This window comes from Triticum aestivum, chromosome 2A (genome assembly GCF_018294505.1).
Source record: "Triticum aestivum cultivar Chinese Spring chromosome 2A, IWGSC CS RefSeq v2.1, whole genome shotgun sequence".
Classification (NCBI taxonomy): Eukaryota; Viridiplantae; Streptophyta; class Magnoliopsida; order Poales; family Poaceae; genus Triticum; species Triticum aestivum.
Genome location: NC_057797.1, coordinates 636,655,473 through 636,670,225, shown reverse-complemented (window position 1 = coordinate 636,670,225; position 14,753 = coordinate 636,655,473). Strand labels below are relative to the sequence as shown.

Genomic DNA, 14,753 nt, shown 5'->3' with positions numbered 1-14,753 from the left:
TATATATCGACCATTTGATACTAGAGACCAACCAGGGGTCCCATAGGTTGTAGGGAGCCTCTGTAGGCGCCCTCGGCCCTAGGGAACCTACACTAGATGCCTTGACACTCAGGGTGGCCCCTAGTGAGGGCCCTGACTCCTGGGTATTCTGGTGAATCTATACTTCCCGAAAACATTTCTGTTTTATTTTTCCTCGATCTTTTTCTGGATTTTTCGAAAATTACAAAAACAAAAAAATGAATTACTACTAAACTAATATGCTAGTTCAATAAAGTTCAATAAAAACTATGCCCAAAGTGTATGTAACTGATAGCAATATAACATGAATTGTACACAAATTATCGATACATTTGAGATATATCATGACTCCAGATATGGTGGTGGGGTGTGCTCGGAGAGCGGTCATGGCGTTGGTTTGTTGTTTCTCCAAACGAGTGTCCGACAACGCTCGTCGGTGATGAAAACATCCGTAGATGTTGCTTTCCTTGTTGGAGGCATCACCGAGGAGATCCGACACCTCTCCGATACCCGAATTCTCGTCTTCGAGTGGAAACCTAGACCCGACTCATCGGCTCAGCGATGGCAGTGCCCATGCCGTCGTTACTTCGATGGAAGTATCGACTTGGAAGACCTGATCCTCGGGTGGGAGCACCCGGTTTGTGGTGATGAGTGGTCGGGAGCTAGCCGCGGTGGAGGTATCGTGATGCCTGTGATGGTTTCATCTGGCTTGTCTGGCGGTGATGAGCAGTTGGAGCTCTTTTGACATGTTGGACATGTCGGAGAATGTTGGTGGCACATGTTCGCCTACCTATGGATGTCTTCTTGTTTTGAATGAAATCTTAGCAACTCTCCTACTAACTTTTAGATAAATAAATAAATATATAAATATGGTAAGTCTATGGTGTCCTAAAACACACAACGGTAGATAACATAGACCACAAATAAAATATCAGAAAGATCCACGTCTCTCCTATGGGACTGAGGAAAGACACCCCCTCCTCCTTGTCACAATCCAACAATCTTTTCCATTTTCTTTTTAAAGAACAATGCTTCTGTTCCGGCGTTCCTCCTTGTGCGTAAACCCCAAGTAAATTATATATATAGGAGAAAAAGAAGATTAAACCGCCAATTCAACACAATTATTTTGGGATTTTCTTGCATTCACTTCGAAGATTCCCAGCCGAAATACACACAGACAAGAAACGTGAAGAATAATGGTTGACACGCACCTACTGTACTTGGCTGGCTGTACTCTTTGATCCGAATGCTCATAGTACTAATCCAAAAGGAAAACTACTAGTAGTAAACTAATCCTCCACCATGAGAACTAATGGTAGCTTAACAACTTATTTTGTACGAGCAAAATAATACAGTAGTACTACTAGTAACATTTTGTTTTAGTTTTGTCGTGAGCGCCATAATAATCCCATCATGACGACACCAACAGCGACCCAGCAACCCAAAAACGAAACCAGCGATCCTTAATCCTCACAGATAAACAAGCCCGGACTCAACTCCCCCGGCACCCAAATCTGCAACTCCAACCTCCCCTCCCCTCTCTCCCCATTAGCGTGCAGATCTGTCCACCCGCCGATTTGGATCGCCGCGGATCGGATTTATGCAGTCTCACTGCTGCCAGCGCCAGCCATGCCGCGCAGCTTGGGAGGGGAGGGCAGCTTGAGCAGTCTCGGCCGGGAGGAGGAGGAGGAGGGGCCGGCCCGTGCCGGGGCTGGGCGGCAATGTCCAGCATGTCGGACTCGGGGGGCGGCGGCCGCGCGGGCGCGGAGCTGATGGCGGAGCAGTTCCACCTCAAGGTGCTGCACGCCGTCCTCGCCGTGCGCGCGCCGCGCCCGCTCGCCGCGCCGGCGCCGGCGGCCGCCTCGGCGTCCTTCCGCCGGCGCGACAGGTGGTTCCACCTCCCGCTCCACGACCCGCCGCCGCCCCCCTCGGCCGAGCGCCTGGAGGCGCCGCCCCCCGGGGAGCCGCTCGTCGTGGACATCCACCTCGCCCCCGCCGGCTGCGGGGGAGCCGGCGGGGAGGTGGTGGAGAGGTGGACGGTCGCGTGCGAGCCCTGGCCGGACGCCGCGGCGGCCGGCGAGGGGATGGCCGTGAACCGGGCGTACAAGCGCTGCATGACCCTGCTGAGGTCGGTGTACACCACGCTCCGCCTTCTCCCCGCGTACCGGGTCTTCCGTCTCCTCTGCGCTAACCAGTCGTACAACTACGAGATGGGCTACACCGTCGGCTCCTTCGCCGTGCCTTTCTCGCGCGCCCAGGAGTCTGCCATGCGCTCCCACCGCTTCGTTGCCGTTGACACCCAGCCCGGACGTCTCGTCGTCTCCGTCCAGTACCTATCCAGTCTCGCCGCGTTCAACCTGGAGATCTCCTCCCTCTCCCCCTCCATGCTGATCACCAACTACGTGGGCAGCCCAGCAGCTGAGCCCATGCGCAACTTCCCTTCTTCGCTCACGGAAGCCACAGGCTGCGCTTTCCCCCAGTCCTATCAGCAGCAGCGTCCGCACAGCTGGGCGCCGCCTGCGCTCTGGCCGCTCGCCCCAGCGCAGCAGACGAGATTTTCGCCGCCGCCGTTGCACTACGCGTCACCAACTCCATCGCCCCCCAATTTTCCTGGTGGGTACCTGCAGTCGCCTCTGAGGGGGGAGTCTGCACCGGTGACCATACCCGGCGTGAGAAGGAGCCCCGTGCACCGTCAGAGCATGCTGGACCCGGTTAAAGGTTTAATGCTGCCACCGCCATCCCCGAGGAGAGGAGACAAGGGAGCAGTAGGTTCACAAGAGTCCCCATCAGATATCAGCCGGTCATTCGGTAGGCCAGAAGGACTTCGGATGGGGGATCCATATGGCAGCTCGTCACCAGGATCCAAGGTGATTCATTTATGGTCTTGCTAATTTGATGTTAAGTTTAGTACTGTACTTGTGTTTATGCTTCAAGTTGAAAGATTGGATTTTGCTGTGGTTGAGAATATTCAATTAGAGCAAGCTGTTTTCAGCTTCTACTATGCTGAAGGGTTAAGAATTGGTAGCAGCTGTTGACTTCATTTGTTTGGTAGCCACAAACTATTGAAACTAAAGGATTTTGCTGTACTTGAATATATCAAACTGTTGATCAACTATATGCTGAAGGGTTAAGAGTTAGTAGCAACTGTTAATTTGAACTAAAACCATGACAAGAATATGGAATGGAGGGAGTATTTGTTTGGTAGTCATGAACTAGTGAAACTACAGGTATGAGGAAATTCAAATTAATTTTATTATTGACTGAACTGAGTTACTGTGCGGGCTTTAGGCCAGCTTGAACCGACCTATAGTAGGCATCAGACAGGTTGTTCAACCTGTAGCAATTATATTGGGTATTTGGCCTTATACTCGGCTATACCTGACAGCTCATGCCACAGCTATTTGGAACCAAAATTTAATCTTTGTGATTTGTTGAACTATAACAGCGACCACACTTCTCTCAATTGCAGTGAGTGGAGATTGTAATAGTTGTCAGTCCAGAGTACCCACACAATTACTTTTATTACAGCGAAGTTCTGTGTACCATCTTTTCTAGAAGAGTATTTAGAGATTAAGCTTCATATTGATATATTGAATCAAAAAAAAATCACACTGTTTTCTTGTAAGATATATATTTTGCTCAACATCAACTTTTGATCTTAAAAAAATACTCCCTCTGTCTAAAAATAAGTGTCACTGATTTAGTACAAAATTTAGTGTAAAGTTGTACTCCCTCTGTAAAGAAATATAAGAGCGTTTAGATCACTACTTTAGTGATCTAAACGCTCTTATATTTCTTTATGGAGGGAGTACTAAATTGACAACACTTATTTTGGGACGGAGGGAGTAGTTTGGAAGTTCGAAGTTAACTTTTGTACTGGAAAATTTATTTGCCTTTATTTTAAATTGTGTCTTGTTTAAGGAATTAGGTTTGACATTCTGAGTAAGCTAATGAAAATTTATTTATTGAAACACCCTTGTACTCCTACCATTTATGAGTCGCATATATCATCTTTATTGTTCTGATGTGCCTTGATATTGTTTGGCTGCTCAATGTGCAGGGTAAGGACAGTCGGGATGAATCTGGCCGATTCTCTGCACTCTCCTCTTGTGATTCACCACGGCAAGATGATCTGGATGAGGCAGATTATCCTTTTGCGGTGGATGATGTCGATCCACCAATCTCCAGACCTGGGTATGTCTAAATAACTTTCTTTAGTGGTTTACTTGTATTATCAGACCATTTTGCTCTTTGGTTCTCACACGTCATTGGCTGATTCTTACTAAAATCATACTTCCTCCGTCCCGAATTAGTTGTCTTGGATTTGTCTAGACACGGATGTATCTAGACACGTTTTAGTGTTAAGTACATCCGTATCTAGACAAATCTAAGACAACTAATTTGGGACGGAGGTAATATATCTTAACTATTGAGAGGTCTTGCATTTTCATTTGGTATTAGGGAATTACATGAAATCCAACAATTTTAATAGGCATTACATAATCCAACAATTTTAACAAGTCCTGGAAGCAGCCTCTTGCAGAAATGTAGGGAAAGGCTGCGTACAATAGACCCAAAGTGGCCGGACCCTTCCCCAGACCCTGCGCAAGCGGGAGCTACATGCACCGGGCTGCCCCCCATTACATAATCCACTCAATTAGTCAACATTCTAGCTATTCATAATGCTAGAGCATATCTGCTTACTCACTACATTTAATTGTTAGAGCTTGCAATTTTTTAAAGTTTTAATGTAGACACATTGTCGGTCAAAATTCTATACATGGTGAAAGTTAGTGTACTGCAGGGATTTTAAGACCATGGCATGGGCAAACTGTTCGCTGTTCAATTCTAGTGTAAGAATAGAATTTTGGAAATGACTATTCAGAGGGACAATAATTTGAGGCAGCAGCTGGAAGAAGTATCCATTGCAATACCTCTGAAATTATGAATAAGCAATTCAAACATTGTAGACAGAGATGTCTCAACCCATATATTTTGGGTATGTAGTTCATTTGGCCAGACCCCACTTGGTGTGGAGCTTTCAGCAGTGGGTAACTGGGTATGCCCTTATGTACTTCAGTGTGATGATTTGAAATATTGACCATGAGCATTTTGCGTAGTTGCCCATTCTTGCAAGTTCCATTGTAGTAGCATAAAATGGAGGAAGGTGATTGTTTTTCAAATCCCTGAGCTGTTTAAGTACAAAATTTAATTTTGAATTTGACTGAGCAACTGAGAAAAAACATTTCTACTTTAGCCTCATTGCTACATGGCAATGTGCATAGTAGAACATAGTAACTGTAAGAAAAACATATTACTCCCTCCGTTTCTTTTTGCTCCGCACATAAAATTTGTCTAAAGTCAAACTTCGCAAAATTTGACCAAATTTATATTTTAAAACATCAACATTTACAATACTAAAATTATACAATATGAAAATTAATTTGATAATGCATCTAATGATATTGATTTGGCATTGTGAATGTTGATATGTTTTCAGATAAACAACGTCAAACATGTTTACCTTCAAACAAATCTTATATGTGAAGTAGAAAGAAACAGACAGAGTACAAAATATAAAAGTTATATTCAACCTTGAATATAATATTAATAATGTCTTCAACCAGAGTGTACTTAGTAAAAGCAATGTCCAATATTTGATTGCAGACGTTTATGTTTACCGAATTTCAGGAACTACTATGATTTTTTAGATTTTCTTGTGTATTTGCTTAAATAATTTCTGGGTACAACTTACAGTTTTTACGTACTTCGCCTTCCATCACTTGAGTGAGAGCAGGCCTTCAGTGCAAATAAACATAGAAATATTTGTATGCCATTGTGAAGGTTATTTGTGGTAGTACAAAAGGTCCTTCTATTTTTCTACACAACTACTGTGAGTGATTGAGCATTCTTGGTTAAATTATGAAATTGCCAAGGGTACGCCGATGTAGTTACTCTCACATTTATTTATCTCCCAGTCCTCGTATGACCAAAATCCACAAACCCTGCCAACCCTGTTTCCTCGGAAGTACCGCGGTTTGGATTTTCACCCAGTTTTGATTTTTTTTATCAATATGGGAGAACAGAGATATAGCTAACAATTGCATAAAGGCACTCTTGGTTATTTCAGAATTTGAGCAATTAAAGAATACTCTTGGTCATTACTCTTATCACAGCAGTGTTATAGATTTTTTTAGAGAAAGAAAAGGAGCTTTTGGTGTGAATAAAAATAACCCAACCATTGCAACAGCATAGAAGGAATATTTCAAGGTTTGACAATGGTATATTATATGGAGTACAAGTAGTTCCCTAGATTCATTTCTAGGATAAAAGGTGGTGTACCATAGCCACTCCCTGTTTGTTAAATACTAGTACTGTACTACTGGCTATGCAGTATTAATATCAGACCTGAATTCCCTGGTCTCCGAGAGGCTGCTCGTGGTGTAAACTAATGTGAAGATCTCTCATCCTTTTCTTTTCCTTACGCTGAGATGGCACTGAACTAAATTTCATTTCACTAGTCTTTGAGCTTTTGAATTTGTTGGCATAGTTGTGCTCCATATTTACATCATAATGGCAAATTTCATTGACCGTTGTATTATTGAAAAAGATGGGAATTTTTTTTTGCCTTACGAAAAGGAACACAAGGAGTATTATCATGCTGTGTTCAATGTGGAGTGCTATAATTTTATATAGATGTTTTTACATGCATTATTGCTCTTAATGTCCATAGTTACAGATCTAACACGACATTGTCTTGATATAGCTGTTTCTCTGGTTCACCTAACGCAAGTTTATTCATACAGGAGCAGTGATGGAAAGGAGGCTGGAGATCAGGCAGGCTCATCATCCCATAAATCACAAGACGCTGCAGTTGGTTCTCTGGTTCACTTGCTGAGAACTGCACGCCCTCTGCGAGATTCTAGCTATTCTTCTCAAACGTCAGGGGCCGAGTCTAACACTGTAGCCTCGATCAGTTCTGTCATGTCTCGCAGGACATCTGATGCACTCGAGGAGCTGCAGTCTTTCAAAGCAATCAGGGAGAGACTGCTGTCCGGGAGCAGAGCGAAAGAGCGTGACTCGCCGGAGAAGCCATAGTGTCATTCTTTCCTTGTTTCTCTTAACTTCACGCCGGAAAATCAGATCTCTTAAGACAGAACAGGCCATGCTGTGAGCCCAGCGATGTTTTGTTGGGGCGTTTGTGTATATAACTGATGAATTGATATGCTCTTAGTCGAAGATAAGATACAGGCCTCGATTGATTTCTGCGAGGGCGTATCTCTCGTCATTCTTGAACCCTAGGACTGTTATCCCGCCACTGTTTATATGCTCTTGTATACCTGGGAAGTAAGATCAGTACACACGTAGGTGTGAGCCTTGGCCGTAGTGCTCTTTGCGCTGTGTGCGTGTGTAAATTATATGTAACTGTACTATTGAAGCCAAACTGTTCAGTAAACATCAATGTTAAGTATTGCGAGGACTGATTCGGATTTATTTTTCCACTTTCGTTAATAACCTCCGGAAATGTTGGATTTGCATGCGTTCTTAGAAACGAAAACAGATGGTTTGTGTGTCTGATAATGAGACTTGTTACTTTTGCCACTGGGGAAGAACCGAAGATGCCTCGCAGCTTGCATAAGTTTCAAGTTTTACTAAAAGAATGGGAGGGGAATTAAGGTTTCAAGTTGTGCACGCGATTGAAAGGCATCATAGCTGACAGGAGGAATTTGCACAAAAGTGGTGGATGTTTGGCATATCAAATCGCGTGCACCCATTTTCCCAGGTATGCTCAACACAGAAGAGAGACGATATCGTCGTCCAGTCAGTTTTTCTATGACTAGATTTGGGCTAAGGCACGGCCGCAAGAACTCTTAACTGCACTTCCTCGTGCGAGAGCTATTTCTCGCTTATAGCAAGACGTAGCTTCTCTCGAGCAAAAAGGGGAGCGCAAGGGGTTCAATCCTAGGATTTCCTCGTTCTGTGCAGCGCTGTTAACCACTAAGCCATTTTCAAGTTTGTGTTAAGACTAGTAGGGCGCTACCAACTTGAAGGAAACTAGCTTGGTTTCCACTGGCTTTCTGGTTTTTTTTTTCTTTTTTTTCACCGGTTTTTCTTTTGTTTCTTTCTCTGTTTTTACTGGGGTTTTCCCGTTCTTTATTTTTTGGTTTTCTTTGTTTCTTTCTCGGTTTTCAGTGGCCCTTTTCTTCATTTTCTTCCGTTTTGTTTCTTTCTTTCTCATTTTTCATCCGTTTTTCCGGATTTTCATTGTTTTTCTATATACATTTTTGGTATATATCTAATAAATTTTAAAAAAAAAATTCAAATACAAGTTTTAACATTTTTTTAATATGTGGTCAACATTTTTTCTATACACATTTTAAAACATTTTTTAAACGCTTGATTAACATTTTTCATATATAAGACTAACATTTTTTTAATACATGGTCAAATTTTTTTCTATACATTTCAATTTTTAAAATTATTTATTAACATTTTTTAAATACAATATTAACATTTTTTAATACATGGTCAACATTTTTTATAAACATTTAACATTTTGGTCAAACTCCTAGGCTATAATTACAATGTGGAGTACAAACAGGGCAAGAAAAACAAAGTGGCTAATGCCCTCTCCAGGGTGCAACATAAAATTCATGCTCTAATAGCTTCTGTTGTAAAACCTGCTTGGGTAAATGAAGTCGTTGATAGCTACAAAAATGATCAGAGATGCAAGGACCTATTAGCTCAACTGGGTGTCAGTCTTGACTTTGTGACCAACTACACTGTTCAACAAGGTGTGCTCAGATACAAAAACAGAATTGTGATAGGAGCTGATAACACCATCAGAACTAAACTGCCAGTTGCTTTACATAGCTCTGAGTTAGGTGGCCATTCTAGACATAGAGCTACATATCAAAGAGTTAAACTTCTCTTCCACTGGCCTCGCATGAAACAATTTATTGTTGACTATATCAAGCAATGCCTTACTTGCCAAATCAACAAAGCTAAGCACTGCAAGTACCTTGGGTTGCTCCAACCGCCAGTCCTAGATTTTGCTTGGTGTGCTACCAAACGTCACAACGTAACTGGGTGATTATAAAGGTGATCTACAGGTGTCTCCAATGGTGTTTGTTGAGTTGGCATGAATCAAGATTAGGATTTGTCACTCCGGTTGTCGGAGAGGTATCTCTAGGCCCTCTCGGTAATATACATCACAATAAGCCTTGCAAGCAATGTAGCTAATGAGTTAGTTACGGGATGTAGCATTATGGAATGAGTAAAGAGACTTGCCGGCAACGAGATTGAACTAGGTATTGAGATACCGACGATCGAATCTCAGGCAAGTAACATACCGATGACAAAAGGAACAACGCATGTTGTTATGCGGTTTGACCGATAAAGATCTTCGTAGAATATGTAGGGACCAATATGAGCATCCAGGTTCCGCTATTGGTTATTGACTGTAGATGAGTCTCGGTCATGTCTACATAGTTCTCGAACCCGTAGGGTCCGCACGCTTAACGTTCGATGACGATCGGTATTATGAGTTTATGTGTTTTGATGTACCGAAGGTAGTTCGGAGTCCCAGATATGATCACGGACATGGCGAGGAGTCTTGAAATGGTCGAGACATAAAGATCGATATATTGGACGGCTATATTTGGACACCGAAAGTGTTCCGGGTGATTTCGGAGAAAACCGGAGTGCCGGAGGGGTTACCGGAACCCCCCGGGGAAGTATTGGGCCTTAGTGGGCCTTAGGGGAGAGAGAGGGAAGCAGCCTAGGAGGTGGCGCCCCCCCCCAAGGGGAGTCCGAATAGGACTATGGGAGGGGGCGCGACCCCTCTTTCCCTCTCCCTCTCCCTCTCTTTCCTTCCCCCTTCCTCCTTCCTAGTAGGACTAGGAAAGGATGAATCTTACTCCTACTAGGAGGAGCCTCTCCTTGGGCGCCACTAGGGCTGGCCGGCCTCCCCCCTTGCTACTTTATATATGGGGGCAGGGGGCACCCTAGGACACACAAGTTGATTGTTCCAAGCCGTGTGTGGTGCCCCCTCCACCATAATCCACCTCGGTCATATCATAGCGGTGCTTAGGCGAAGCCCTGTTCCGGTAGCAACATCATCACCATCATCATGCCATCGTGCTAACGAAGCTCTCCCTCGAAGCTCTACTGGATCGTGAGTTCGCGGGACGTCACTGAGCCGAACGTGTGCAGATCGCGGAGGTGTCGTACCTTCGGTGCTGGGATCGGTCGATCGTGAAGAGATACGACTACATCAACCGCGTTGTCATAACACTTCCGCTTACGGTCTACAAGGGTACGTAGACGATACTCTCCCCTCTCATTGCTATGCATCACAATGATCTTGTGTGTGCGTAGGAATTTTGCTGAAATTACCGCGTTCCCCAATAGTGGCATCAGAGCCAGGTTTATGCGTAGATGTTATATGCACGAGTAGAACACAACTGAGTTGTGGACGTGGGTATATACATATTGCTTGCCGTCACTAGTTGATTCTTGATTCAACGGCATTGTTGGATGAAGCGGCCCATACCGACATTACGCGTATGCTTACGCGAGACTGGTTCTACTGACGTGCTTCGCACACAGGTGGCTAGTGGGTGTCTGTTTCTCCAGCTTTAGTTGAATCGAATTCAATGAACATGGTTCTTTCTGAAGATCAAAAAGCAATCATTATACCGCGTTGTGGTTTTTTGGATGCGTAGGTAAGAACAGTTCTTGCTCAGCCCGTAGCAGCCACGTAAAATTTGCAACAACAAAGTAGAGGACGTCTAACTTGTTTTTGCAGGGCATGTTGTGATGTGATATGGTCAAAGACATGATGCTAAATTTTATTGTATGAGATGATCATGTTTTGTAATACAGTTATCGGCAACTGGCAGGAGCCATATGGTTGTCGCTTTATTGTATAAAATGCAATCGCCATGTAATTGCTTTACTTTATCACTAAGCGGTAGCGATAGTTATAGAAGCAATAGTTGGCGAGACGACAACGATGCTTCGATGGAGATCAAGGTGTCAAGCCGGTGACGATGGTGATCATGACGGTGCTTTGGAGATGGAGATCAAAGGCACAATATAATGATTGCCATATCATATCACTTATATTGATTCCATTTGCATGTGATGCTTATCCTTTATGCATCTTATTTTGCTTAGTTCAGCGGTAGCATTATAAGATGATCTCTAACTAAATTTCAAGGTATAAGTGTTCTCCCTGAGTATGCACCATTGCTACAGTTCGTCATGCCGAGACACCACGTGATGATCAGGTGTGATAAGCTCTACGTTCACATACAACGGGTGCAAGCCAGTTTTGCACACGCAGAATACTCAGGTTAAACTTGACGAGCATAGCATATGCAGATATGGCCTCGGAACACTAAAGACCGAAAGGTCGAGCGTGAATCATATAGTAGATATGATCAACATAGTGATGTTCACCATTGAAAACTACTCCATCTCACGTGATGATCGGATATGGTTTAGTTGATATGGATCACGTGATCACTTAGATGATTAGAGAGATGTCTATCTAAGTGAGAGTTCTTAAGTAATTTGATTAATTGAACTTTAATTTATCATGAACTTAGTACCTGATAGTATTTTGCATGTCTATGTTGTTGTAGATAGATGGCCCGTGCTGTTGTTCCGTTGAATTTTAATGCGTTCCTAGAGAAAGCTAAGTTGAAAGATGATGGTAGCAACTACACGGACTGGGTCCGTAACTTGAGGATTATCCTCATTGCTGCACAGAAGAATTACGTCCTGGAAGCACCGCTAGGTGACAAACCCATTGCAGGAGCAACGCCAGATGTTATGAACACCTGGCAGAGCAAAGCTAATGACTACTCGATAGTTCAGTGTGCCATGCTTTACGTCTTAGAACCGGGACTTCAACGACGTTTTGAACGTCATGGAGCATATGAGATGTTACAGGAGTTGAAGTTAATATTTCAAGCAAATACCCGGATTGAGAGATATGAAGTCTCCAATAAGTTCCTATAGCTACAAGATGGAGGAGAATAGTTCTGTCAGTGAACATATACTCAGAATGTCTGGGTACCACAACCACTTCACTCAATTGGGAGTTAATCTTCTTGATGATAGTGTCATTGACAGAGTTCTTCAATCACTGCCACCAAGCTACAGGAGCTTCATGATGAACTATAATATGCAAGGGATGGATAAGACGATTCCTGAGCTCTTCGCAATGCTAAAGGCTTCGGAAGTAGAAATCAAGAAAGAGCATCAAGTGTTGATGGTCAACAAGACCACCAGTTTCAAGAAAAAGGATAAAGGGAAGAAGGGGAACTTCAAGAAGAACAGCAAGCCAGTTGCAGCTCAAGTGAAGAAACCCAAGTCTAGACCTAAGTCTGAGACTGAGTGCTTCTACCGCAAAGGAACTGGTCACTGGAAACGGAACTACCCCAAGTATTTGGCGGAGAAGAAGGATGGCAAAGTGAAAGATATATTTGATATACATGTTATTGGTGTGTGCCTTACTAATGCTCGCAGTAGTGCATGGGTATTTGATACTGGTTCAGTTGCTAACATTTGCAACTCAAAACAGGGGCTACGGATTAAGTGAAGATTGGCTAAGGACGAGGTGACGATGCGCGTGGGAAATGGTTCCAAAGTCGATGTGATCGCCGTCGACACGCTACCTCTACATCTACCTTCGGGATTAGTATTAGACCTAAATAATTGTAATTTGATGCCAGCGTTGAGCATGAACATTATATCTGGATCTTGTTTAATGCGAGACGGTTATTCATTTAAATCAGAGAATAATGGTTGTTCTATTTATATGAGTAATATCTTTTATGGTCATGCACCCCTGATGAGTGGTCTATTTTTACTAAATGTTGATAGTAGTGATACACATGTTTATAGTATTGAAGCCAAAAGATGCAGAGTTGATAATGATAGTGCAACTTATTTGTGGCACTGCCGTTTAGGTCATATTGGTGTAAAGCGCATGAAGAAACTCCATTCTGATGGACTTCTGGAATCACTTGATTATGAATCACTTGGTACTTGCGAACCATGCCTCATGGGCACGATGACTAAAACTCTGTTATCCAGAACAATGGAGCGAGCAACAGAGTTATTGGAAATCATACATACCGATGTATGTGGTCCAATGAACATTGAAGCTCGCGGCGGATATCGTTATTTTTTCACCTTCACAGATGATTTGAGAAGATATGGGTATATCTACTTATGAAATATAAGTCTAAAACATTTGAAAAGTTCAAAGAATTTCAGAGTGAAGTGGAAAATCGTCGTAACAAGAAAATCAAGTTTCTACGATCTGATCATGGAGGTGAATATTTGAGTTATGAGTTTGGATTTCATTTGAAACAATGTGGAATAGTTTCACAACTCACGCCACCTGGAACACCACAGCGTAATGGTGTGTCTGAACGTCGTAATCATACTTTACTAGATATGGTGCGATTTATGATGTCTCTGACCGATTTACCGCTATCGTTTTGGGGTTACGCTTTAGAGGCAACTGCATTCATGTTAAATAGGGCACCATCTAAATCCGTCGGGACGACACCTTATGAACAGTGGTTTGGCAAGAAACCCAAGTTGTCGTTTCTTAAAGTTTGGGGCTATGATGTTTATGTGAAGAAGCTTCAACCTGATAAGCTCGAACCCAAACCGGAGAAATGTGTCTTCATAGGATACCCAAAGAAGACTATTGGGTACACCTTCTGTCACAGATCCGACGACAAGATATTCGTTGCTAAGAATGGATCCTTTCTAGAGAAGGAGTTTCTCTCGAAAGAAGTGAGTGGGAGGAAAGTAGAACTTGACGAGGTAATTGTACCTTCTCCCTTATTGGAAAGTAGTTCATCACTGAAATCAGTTCCATTGATTCCTACACCAGTAAGTGAGGAAGCTAATGCTAATGATCATGAAACTTCTGACAAGTTACTACCGAACCTCGTAGGTCAACCAGAGTAAGATCCGCACTAGAGTGGTACGGTAATCCTGTTCTGGAAGTCATGTTACTTGACCATGACGAACCTACGAACTATGAGGAAGCGGTGATGAGCCCAGATTCCGCAAAATGGCTTGAGGCCATGAAATCTGAGATGGGATCCATGCATGAGAACAAAGTATGGACTTTGGTTGACTTGCTCGATGATCGGCAGTCCATAGAGAATAAATGGATCTTCAAGAAGAAGACTGACGCTGGCTGTAATGTTACTGTCTACAAAGCTTGATTTGTTGCAAAAGGTTTTCGACAAGTTTAAGGAGTTGACTACGATGAGACCTTCTCACCCGTAGCGATGCTTAAGTCCGTCCGAATCATGTTAGCAATTGCCATATTTTATGATTATGAAATTTGGCAAATGGATGTCAAAACTGCATTCCTTAATGGATACCTTAAAGAAGAGTTGTATATGATGCAACCAGAAGGTTTTATCGATCCAAAAGGTGCTAACAAAGTGTGCAAGCTCCAGCGATCCATTTATGGACTGATGCAAGCCTCTCGGAGTTGGAATATACGCTTTGATAGTGTGGTCAAAGCATATGGTTTTGTACAGATTTTTGGAGAAGTCTGTATTTACAAGAAAGTGAGTGGGAACTCCGTAGCATTTCTGATATTATATGTAGATGACATATTGTTGATCAGAAATGATACTGAATTTTTGAATAGCATAAAAGGACACTTGAATAAGAATTTTTCAATG

At 43.0% G+C, this 14,753-nt stretch overlaps 1 protein-coding gene across 1 annotated transcript; it reads left to right on the top strand.

Moving 5' to 3' along the window:
* Positions 1-1,453: 1,453 nt before the first annotated feature.
* LOC123189927 (autophagy-related protein 13a) lies at positions 1,454-7,512 on the top strand. Its single transcript, XM_044602444.1, has 3 exons — positions 1,454-2,885; positions 4,079-4,212; positions 6,825-7,512. The coding sequence occupies exons 1-3, from the start codon at positions 1,740-1,742 to the stop codon at positions 7,114-7,116; spliced, it is 1,572 nt and encodes a 523-aa protein (XP_044458379.1). The 5' UTR covers positions 1,454-1,739; the 3' UTR covers positions 7,117-7,512.
* Positions 7,513-14,753: the final 7,241 nt, after the last annotated feature.